The 10,742-nt window shown below is 48.2% G+C and overlaps 1 protein-coding gene across 1 annotated transcript; it reads left to right on the top strand.

The window, feature by feature from the left end:
• Window positions 1-825: 825 nt before the first annotated feature.
• Window positions 826-5,846, top strand: VPS53 (VPS53 subunit of GARP complex). The gene is made up of 3 exons (XM_015828504.1): window positions 826-936; window positions 4,224-4,328; window positions 5,676-5,846. The coding sequence occupies exons 1-3, from the start codon at window positions 826-828 to the stop codon at window positions 5,844-5,846; spliced, it is 387 nt and encodes a 128-aa protein (XP_015683990.1).
• The last annotated feature ends 4,896 nt before the right edge of the window (window positions 5,847-10,742 follow it).

Below are 10,742 nucleotides of genomic sequence, written 5' to 3'. Positions count from 1 at the left end.
ACACACTAACAATCACAGCAAGATCATGTTTGTGTTTGAGGGGCCCTTGGTGCTCTCTGAGCTGGGTGGTTTTCCTGCAGAGGTTTCATGACCCAACTAGGTAGTGTCATCAGTGCTAGAAGGGAGTGAGGATTGTGGAGACGACGAGGAGTCCTGTGGGGTCCTTGATGCTCTCTGAGCTTGGTGGTTTTACTGCAGACGTTTCATGACCCAACTAGGTAACATCATCAGTGATAGAAGGGAGGGGGGTTTGCGAGGAGAAAAGAAGGAAGGGAAGCAGGAGGAGGAGAAGGAGGAGGACTGTGGGGTCCTTGGTGCTCTCTGAGCTGCGTAGTTTCCTTGCAGACGTTTCATGACCCAACTAGGTAACATCATCAGTGCTAGAAGGGAGTGGGGTTTGATGAGAGGAGGTGGAGGAAGAGGAGGACGACTGTGGGGTCTTTGGTGTTCTCTGAGCTTGGTGGTTTTCTTGCAGATGTTTCATTACCAAAGTAAGTAACATCATCAGTGCTTCAGCGTACATTATAGATAGATACTGTTGATGGATAGATGTATGATAGTGGCAGGCAGGCAGGCAGGCAGACAGACAGACAGACAGACAGACAGATAAGAGAGAGCGAGAAAGATGTGGGGTCCTTGATGCTCTCTGAGCTTGGTTGGGTTTTTTTTGCAGACATTTTGTGACCCAGCTAGATAACATCATCAGTGCTGGTAGGGAGTGGGGTTTGGTCTCTGTTTATATATTCGTGGCTAGTATACAAAATGTCGTTTCATCCTCCCTCTTATTATCTGCTTCAGCTACTGCTGGACACTCACTCCCTGAAAATGGTCCTGCTTGATTTGCCATCCATCGGCTCGCAGGTGGTGAGGAAGGCTCCCGCCAGCTACACGAAGATCGTGGTCAAGGGCATGACGCGGGCCGAGATGATCCTCAAGGTACACCTTGTGTTGCCTCCAAAGAATTTCTGAGGAAGGAAGGAAGGAAGGAAGGAAGGAAGGAAGGAAGGAAGGAAGGAAGGAAGGAAGGAAGGAAGGAAGGAAGGAAGGAAGGAAGGAAGGGACTGACTACCTGGCTGAAGCCACCTTGTAGGACAGGTTTTATTGGTTGCTTGGTTGCCCATATTGTCTTTACAAATAACTCAAGGCAGCAAACATGCCTAAAGCAGCACTAGAACTCACTGTCTCCTGGTGATTGGCCCAAAGTCACCCAGTCCGCTTTTGTGCCTAAGGCAGCACTAGAACTCACCGTCTCCTGGAGATTGGCCCAAAATAACCCAGCCAGCTTTCATGCCTAAGTCGAGACTAGAACTTACCGTCTCCTGGTGATTGGGCCAAATTTACCCAGCCAGCTTTCTTGCCTAAGGTGGGACTAGAACTCAGCGTCTCCTGGTGATTGTCCCAAAGTCACCCAGCCGGCTTTCGTGCCTAAATTGGGACTAGAACTCACCGTCTCCTGGCGCTTGGGCCAAATTTACCCAGCCAGCTTTTGTGCCTAAGGAGGGACTAGAACTCACCGTCTCCCGGTGATTGGGCCAAATTCACCCAGTCAGCTTTCATGCCTAAGATTAGACTAGAACTCACCGTCTCCTGGTGATTGGGCCAAATTCACCCAGCCAGCTTTCATGCCTAAGGCGGGACTAGAACTCACCGTCTCCTGGTGATTGGCCCAAAGTAACCCAGCCAGCTTTTGTTCCCAAAGTGGGACTAGAACTCACCGTCTCCTGGTGATTGGCCCAAAGTCACCCAGCCAGCTTTTGTGCCTAAGGCAGGTCTAGAACTCACCGTCTCCTGGAGATTGGCCCAAAGTCACCCAGCCAGCTTTTGTGCCTAAGGCGGGACTAGAACTCACCGTCTCCTGGTGATTGGCCCAAAGTCACCCAGCCAGCTTTTGTGCCTAAGGCGGGACTAGAACTCACCGTCTCCTGGTGATTGGCCCAAAGTCACCCAGCCAGCTTTTGTGCCTAAGGCGGGACTAGAACTCGCCGTCTCCTGGTGATTGTTCCAAAGTCACCCAGCCGGCTTTCATCCTAAGCCAGGACTAGAACTCGCCGTCTCCCCGTTTCTAGCCTGGTGCTTTAACCCAACTGGCTCCCTTCCCCTTACTCTCCTCCCCCAGTTGTGGGCTTGTTGAGCTGTCCCGCACTTTTAAAGGCAACCGGCTGCAGAATCCTTCACCAAATTCCTTTCCTCCCTTCCGGAGTGGAGCCTTCCAGCTTTTCCCAGGATGGATTTTCCTTCGGCATTTCCAATTAGATCCCAAGCAAGGCTGGTGACAGCTGCTTCGTGCCTGGGTGGGGACAGGGGAGGTTGCAGCAAATCCCCCCCCCGCTTGCATTCCCCCCCCCACTCTTTTCCAGAGCGGCTTCTCACGTTCTGGATTCGGCCGCTGGGAGGCCAAAACGTAGAAGCTTTTCTTGAAAAACCCGAAAGAGGCTGGAATTGGATGGGGAAAATAATAATAATAATAATAATAATAATAATAATAATAATAATAATAATAATAATAATAATAATAATAATAATAATAATAATAATATCATCATTTGCCTGTAAGCCAGAGCGGGTGGGATCATAAAATAGAGAAAGCCATAGAAAATGATAAAATTAAACTGCTCTGGGACTTCAGAATTCAAACAGACAAGCACCTGCAACATAACACCCCAGACTTAACAATTGTCGATAAGAAAGACAAAAAAGTCTGGATAGTGGACGTGGCAGTGCCTGGAGACAGCAGAATAGACGAGAAAGAACTGGAGAAGATCACAAAATACAAAGATCTACAGATAGAAATAGAAAGACTGTGGCAAAAGCAAGCAAGGGTAGTACCAATAGTAATAGGCGCCTTGGGTGCAATCCCAAAACAACTGGAGCACCACTTGAACACCATCATCGGCATTGACAAATTCGCTATTAGTCAATTGCAAAAGGCGGCCTTACTAGGAACTGCTTCCATCCTGCGACGATATCTGTGATACCATCAAACATCCACATCTGCCTATCCCAGGTTCTTGGGAAGGACTCGATAGGTAGACAAAATGCCAAATCCAGTCTGAACATCTGGCTGACTGTGCGATGATCCATAATAATAATAATAATAATAATAATAATAATAATAATAATAGTTGGAAGGGACCTTGGAGGTCATCTAGTCCAACCCCCTGCTCAGGCAGGAACCCTACACCATTTCGGACAAGTGGCTGTCCAGTCTCTTCTTAAAAACTTCCAGTGTTGGAGCATTCACGGCTTCTGGAGGCAGGTTGTTCCACTGGTTAATTGTTCTAACTGTCAGGAAGTTTCTCCTTAGTTCTAGGTTGCTTCTCTCCTTGGTCAGTTTCCACCCGTTGCTTCTTGTCCTGCCTTCAGGCGCTTTGGAGAAGAGCTTGACTCCCTCTTCTTTGGGGCAACCCCTGAGATATTGGAACGCTGCTATCATGTCTCCCCTCGTCCTTCTCTTCATTAAACTAGACATCCCCAATTCCAGCAGCCTTTCCTTATACGTTTTAGCCTCCAGTCCCCTAATCATCTTTGTTGCTCTTCTCTGTACTATTTCTAGAGTCTCAGCATCTTTTTTACGTCGTGGTGACCAAAACATTGCAAGGGCTTCCTCACTGCTTCCTCACGTGGTTAGAATTAAGCCCCTTAAAAGTCATACTGGTGGTCCTTGACTTACAACAGCTTATTTAAAGACCGTTCAAAATTATAACGGCGCTGAAAAAAAGTGAATTAGGACCATTTTTCACCCTTATGACCGTCGCAGCGCCCCCATCATCAAAAGTCAGACGCTGGGCAACTGATTCATATTTATGACGGTCGCAGTGTTCCAGGTCACGTGATCCCCTTTTGCCACCTTCTGACAAACAAAATCCATTGGGGGAAGCCAGAGTCACTTAACGACTGTGTGACTAACTTAAGCACTGCAGTGATTCACTTAACAACGGTGGCAAGAAAAGTCGTAAAATGGGGCAAAACTCACCCAACAAACTTCTCACTTATACTGCTTCACAGCGCCTTGCACCCCTCTCTAAGCGGTTTACAGAGTCAGCATCTTGCCCCCCAACAATCTGGGTCCTCATTTTACCGACCTCGGAAGGACGGAAGGCTGAGGCAACCTTGAGGCGGTCAGGATCGAACTCCCGGCAGTGGGCAGAGTTAGCCTGCAATGTTGCATTCTGGTCACTGCACCAACCCGGCCCTTATAATCAGCTGATTTTCTGTCCTTGCAGGTTGTGATGGCCCCCCATGAGCCCGCTGTGGTCTTTGTGGACAACTACATCAAACTCCTCTCCGACTGCACCACGGACACATTCCAGAAGATTCTGGAGATGAAGGTGAGCGGGGCACCAGGGCACGTGGGCAGCGAGAAAAGCCAGAGTTATTCCACTTGTTCTGGAGAGTAGCAAAAAATAAAATAAAATTGGGAAGATGGGTGTTGAAGGACAGGTTATCCAGGACCAATTTGGTTCCACCCCTAGCACATCTGGATAAAAAGAAGACAAGTCAATCTGCCCAAACTTGCCCTAATACACCTCATTTTACAAACATTTTGATTCCGCGAAACTCAACTTTCCTGACATCCCTTTTAAGTATGAGTGGCTTTGAAGGACCACAGCTGTCAAATTTCCCAGGTAGGTTGCCATCTTGAGGTATCCGGAGGTGCGCCTTCCAGATGTTCTGATTTGTGCCTTCCAGATGTTATGGGTTGAGTCTTCCAGATGTTCTGATTTATGTCTTCCAGGTATTATGGGTTGAGTCTTCCAGATGTTCTGATTTGTGTTTTCCAGATACTATGGGTTGAGTCTTCCAGATGTTCTGGAGATGCACCTTCCAAACGCTATGGGCAGTCTTCCAGATGTTCTGGAGGCCCATCTTCCAAATATTCTGTCTTCCAGACGCGATGGGTTCTGTCTTGCAGGTGTTCTGGAGACCAGTCTTGAAGTTCTGGGGCATGTCATTCAGACATCCGGGAGATATGTCTTCCAGATGTTCTGGGGCATGTCTCCCAGATGTTCTGGGGCATGTCTTCTAGATGGTCCATAGGCACGTCTTCCACACGTTCTGGGTGTGTTTTCCACTTATGCTGGAGGCATGTCTTCCAGATGTTACGGGTTGAGTCTCCCAGATGTTCTGGAAGCGCACCTTCCAAATGCTATGGGCAGTCTTCCAGATGTTCTGGAGGCCCATCTTCCAAATGTTCTGTCTTCTAGATGCGAGGGGTTGTGTCTTGCAGGTGTTCTGGAGACCAGTCTTGAAGTTCTGGGGCGTGTCATTCAGACATACTGGAGATATATCTCCCAGATGTTCTGGGACATGTCTCCCAGATGTTCTGAGGCATGTCTTCTAGAGATGTTCCATAGGCACGTCTTCCACATGTTCTGGGTGTGTTTTCCAGTTGCGTGGAGGCATGTCTTCCAGATATATCTTCTAGATGTTCTGAGGGGCATGTTTTCTAGGCTCTGGGACAGGCCTTCCAGATGTTCTCCAGGGACACAACCCATCCTTATCGTCCCCTTGTCCGCTTTCTTTCCGTAGGGCCTTCTCCACCCAGCACAAAACAATAAACCACAGCCTTGAAGGCCCTCTTAGCTCAAGCTTTGAGGGCAAAGATGGCTGCTCTGCCTACGGTGACCACCTCCTCTTCCTCCTTCTGCCCCCCCCACCCTCCCGTGTCTCCACAGGGTCTCAAGCGAAGCGAGCAAAGCAGCATGTTGGACTTATTCCGTCAGAGGCTCCCGGCGCTTCCCTCGGGCGCGGAAACGGGCGGCTGCGTCTCCCTGACAGCCCCCACGCCCGAGCAGGAATCTTCCCGCATCCGCAAGCTGGAAAAACTGATCAAGAAGAGACTCTAGCTGGTACCCAACCATCTTGTTCTCCAGCTTCTGAAGGCATCGTGGTCCAAGCTTACGGCTGGTTGCAGGTTATGTGCCTACCCCGTTGAGGGCCTTCCAGGTAGCCAAAACCAGTCGTCTAGCTGTCTCCTGTAGCCTGTCCTGCAGGTCTCCCCCCCAATGAATTCAAGCATGCCCCCAAATCGTAGGAAAATGTTGACATGTTCCAAGGTTTTATCTCAGAACTGAGATCCCGGAAATTTTTGTTTTTAAGGGGTAGCCAGTAGGACAGCTAACCTGGGCCTGTGAAGGTTGGAATCTCCTTTTGTGACGTTCTGAATGCAGACTTTTTTTTTTCCCAGGAGGATCGGGGTCCATGTCTTCATAGACCCCCACGTCTTCCTCTTTCAATGGGTGCTTTTTTTTTCTTCTTCCTCCGAGCTGTTTTCCAGCGTTAACTCGGTGATGGTTTTATACCTGCTTCATCACATAAAGCAGTGTTTCTCAACCTCAGCACCTTTGAACTGTGTGGATTTCGATTCCCAGAATTCCCCAGCCAGCAAAGCTGGCTGGGGAATTCTGGGAGTTGAAATCCACACAACTTAAAAGTGGCCATGGTCAGAAAAAAAATTGACCTTGGCAGTCTTTCCCGGTCAATTTCGGAAAGCGTCAATTCCAGAAGGAATTTCAGTCAATTTCAGAAACGGCTACAAGTCCTTTAGATGGGGAGAAATAAACTTCGAAATTCATGTTTCATTCACTCGATTAAACCCGCTTGATCAATTCGTAATTCCCTCTGCTCTCATCTCCCCACCTTTGGTGGGGCAATCCTTAACACACACACACACACACACACACACACACGCACACACACACACCTTCTTCTGCGATCGGGGACCAGAGTCTAAACGCCTTGTCCCTTTTCACCAGCCAACTTGACCCAAGCCAAGATCCCCGGCGAGATTCCTCCGGATCTCACCTCCCCTCGGATTCGGTCCAAACAAACTTCTTTCTCCAGACAAATTTTAATTAGCTGCTGGTTTTCATCAAGATGAAACATTCCGGATTTATTTTATTATTTTTTTAAAAAAAACACCACACGGGAGGCCGCTGTGTTTTCCAAAGTCAGCACACACAACGTGCCCAGCCCTCGTTCTTTGTGCGTCGTTGTGCTTTTTTAAAACGGTGCCTGCTGATTTTTTTTTTTTTTGAAAAAAATATATTGTTTTTGCTTCCTCTGCCCTTCACTTGTCTGAAGTGGACCAAGCCTTTTTTTTTTTTGAACTTCCTGGATTCCTGGATCTTTTTTTTTTTTTAATTAAAGATCCTTTTTCCTTCCTTGGATGCTGAGAACGTCTGGATCTGGGAATGGCCCCGGGGGTGTTGAAAGCAACTGTCGGTTTCTAGTTTTCCCTTTTTTTTTGCTTTCCAGAGCTAAAAGTTTTTTTGGGAAGCTTGGAGCCCTGCGCGCTCCACATTTTTGGCCAGGAGATCCCTCCGTGCGAGGGAACCCCACCAAATCTGGGCTGCTTCGCAATGCATCGGTTAAAAACAGGGAAGCATCGGAGGGGTTGGGGAGAGATTGCCCCTTCCCCAAAATTCCTGCGGTTGCCGGAGATTGGGTGGGTTTTTTTTTTTTAAAGGCAAGGGGGGGTCTTCTTCGGCGGTGGATCCCGTTTTGACCTGGGTTGCAAATTTGGGGGTTTTGAGGGAGGCCTGCAGGCTGCTAGTTGCTGACCCCATGGCTGCCCTCCCCAAAGCGAAGGGCCGTTCGAGTCCCCAGGAAGTGGGGCAGGGTGCCCGCCCGGCCCTTGGCCCCAGTTGGTTGCGATCCAGGTTGAGCAATGTTTGCCCTGGCTTGGCTTGTGAAAGGAAAGTCTAATCAAGGAAGGTGTAACCTGGACCTCCCTGCTTTTATGGACTTCCTGAGAGCAGGACAAAGGGACCTGCGGGGAGATCCCCGGGCCTGGGATCTCGCCCCNCCCCTCCTTCCTTCCTTCCTTTGTTCCTTTCTTTCTTTCTCTTCTCCCCCTATTTTTCTCTTTCTTTCCTTCCTTCCATCCCTCCCCTTCCTTCCTTCCTTTCTTTCTTTTCTTTGTTCCTTCCTTTCTTTTCTTTCTTTCTCTTCTCTCCCTATTTTTCTCTTTCTTTCCTTCCTTCCATCCCTCCCCTTCCTTCCTTCCTTTCTTTCTTTCTCTCTCTTCTCTCCCTATTTTTCCTTCCTTCTTTCCCCTTCTTCCTTCCTTCCTTTCCTTCCTTCTCTTCTCTCTTTCTTCTCCCTATTTTTCCTTCTTTCCTTCCTTCCCCTTCTTCCTTCCTTCCTTCCTTCCTTCCTTTCTCTCTCTCTTTCTTCTCCCTATTTTCCTTCCTTCCTTTCCCTTCTTCCTTCCTTCCTTTCTCTCTTTTTCTCTCCCTATTTTTCCTTCTTTTCTTCCTTCCATCTCTCCTCTTTCTTGCTTGCTTGCTTTCTTTTCTTTCTTTCTCTCTCTCTGTTTCTTCTCTCCCTATTTTTCCTTTTTTCCTTCCTTCCTTCCCTCCCTTCTTTCCTTCCTTCCTTTGTTTCTTTCTTTCCCTATTTGTCCTTCCTTCCTTCTTTCCTTCCTTCCCATTGATTTTAAAACTGTTGACTTAATTTATCAGACCCAAATAATTCTGGCTAATAATTAAGACTCCTCAAAGTTGTACATTTCCTGTTAATAAAGTGGATTCTCCAGTCTCTTGATGAGTTTGGTTTTACTTTCTTGGGTTTTTCCATTAAAGATAAAAGGTTGGGAAACACTGGATTAGACTGAGCTCAGCTGCCATTTTGTTCCTCTTCTGCTCTTTTGTTATTTCTTCATCTTCTCTTTTGCTCCCTTCCTTTTTTATTCTTTTCCTGGTCTCTCCCAGGCGAGACTGGCAGCTTTATCAATCCACATGATCGATGAAAATTAAGAAACATGGTTACAGAGAGTCCTCAATTTATGACCATAATTAATAAAAAAGATGCTGAGACTCTAGAAAGAGTACAGAGAAGAGCAACAAAGATGATTAGGGGGCTGGAGGCTAAAACATATAAATAACAGCTGCTGGAATTGGGTATCTCTAGTTTAATGAAGAGAAGGACGAGGGGGGACATGATAGCAGTCTTCCAGTATCTCAGGGGCTGCCCCAAAGAAGAGGGAGTCAAGCTATTCCCCAAAGCGCCTGAAGGCAGGAGAAGAAGCAACGGATGGAAACTAACCAAGGAGAGAAGCAACCTAGAACTAAGGAGAAACTTCCTGACAGTCAGAACAATTAACCAGTGGAACTCCTTGCCTCCAGAAGTTGTGAATGCTTCAACACTGGAAGTTTTTAAGAAGAAACTGGACAGCCATTTGTCCGAAATGGTATAGGGTTTCCTGCCTGAGCAGGGGGTTGGACTAGAAGACCTCCAAGGTCCCTTCCAACTCTGTTATTGTCTTATCCAGAAAGAAGAGGGAGTCAAGCTCTTCTCCAAAGCGCCTGAAGGCAGGACAAGAAGCAACGGGTGGAAACTAACCAAGGAGAGAAGCAACCTAGAACTAAGGAGAAACTTCCTGACAGTCAGAACAATTAACCAGTGGAACAACCTGCTTCAACACTGGAAGTTTTTAAGAAGAGACTGGACAGCCATTTGTCCAAAATGGGATAGGGTTTCCTGCCTGAGCAGGGGGTTGGACTAGATGACCTTCAAGGTCCCTTCCAACTTTACTATTATTATTATTATTATTATTATTATTATTATTATTATTATTATTATTATTATTATTATTATTATTATTATTATTATTATTATTAACTTCAAGCAGTCACTAAGTGACCAGTTGTAAGTCAAGGACTATCTGAACTTCCTGCTGGAAGATGTTGGACAAAAAAACCAGAAAAATGGGTCCTGGCAAACTTGCCACCAACAATGTGCAGCTGAGCCCGCAGGTCGATTTCCTCGGAGTAAATTCTGCAAATGCTGTAACACAGGGGTGTCAAACTCAATTTCATTGAGGGCCACATCAGCATTGCGGTTGCCCTTGGGGGTGTGTGGCCAGGGTGGGTGCGACCTACTGGGTGGGCGTGGATGGAGTGGGTGTGGCCTATAGGGTGGGCATGGCCAGCTCTACATCGTTGGCGTCAAGGGTGCCTGTGGGGGCCTGGGCAGGAGTGGGACAGATCTGAGGGTCTCTGGCAGAAGGGGGGGCACCGGGGCAAGCGCCAAGGCATGGTCCACTGGAGGAGCCTCACCGTTCCTCTCAAACCATGCGCGACGCCATGCGGTCTCAGCAGGCAGCAGGGCACTCTCCTCACAGCACTGAGAGGCTGAACCAGGCGGCGCGAATCCAAAAAGAAGTGCGATGCCGCCCAACTCCCAGCCTGCCCGGTTTCGGTAGGCAGCGGGGTGCTCTCCTCACAGCGCCGAGAGGTTGAGCCGGGCGGTGCGAAGCTCGCCAGCTTTGCGCCTTGCTGCCTGCTGAAACTGGGCAGGCTGGGGGGCTAGGCAGCATCGCACTTCTCATCAGTTTCGCGCCACCCGGCTCAGCTCTTGGCGCTGTGAGGAGAGCGCCTCCACACACACCCCCGGTGCCTGCCGAAACGCCTCACCCGGAGCTCATCAAGACGGATATGTGAAGTAGGCGAGGGCCAACACAGTGCTGGGCTGCATTAACAGAGGGATAGAATCAAGATCACGTGAAGTATTAATACCACTTTACAAGGCCTTGGTAAGGCCACACTTGGAATACGGCATCCAGTTTTAGTCACCACGATGTAAAAAGGATGTTGAGACTCTAGAAAGAGTGCAGAGAAGAGCAACAAAGATGATTAGGGGACTGGAGGCTAAAACGTATAAGGAACGGTTGCTGGAATTGGGTCTGTCTAGTTTAATGAAGAGAAGGACGAGGGGGGACATGATAGCAGTCTTCCAAT

The sequence above is a fragment of the Protobothrops mucrosquamatus genome, unplaced genomic scaffold, assembly GCF_001527695.2.
Source record: "Protobothrops mucrosquamatus isolate PMUCROS unplaced genomic scaffold, P.Mucros_1.0 scaffold4586, whole genome shotgun sequence".
Classification (NCBI taxonomy): Eukaryota; Metazoa; Chordata; class Lepidosauria; order Squamata; family Viperidae; genus Protobothrops; species Protobothrops mucrosquamatus.
Note: the sequence above shows the minus strand (reverse complement) of the source record. Positions and strands in the feature narration are given on the sequence as shown.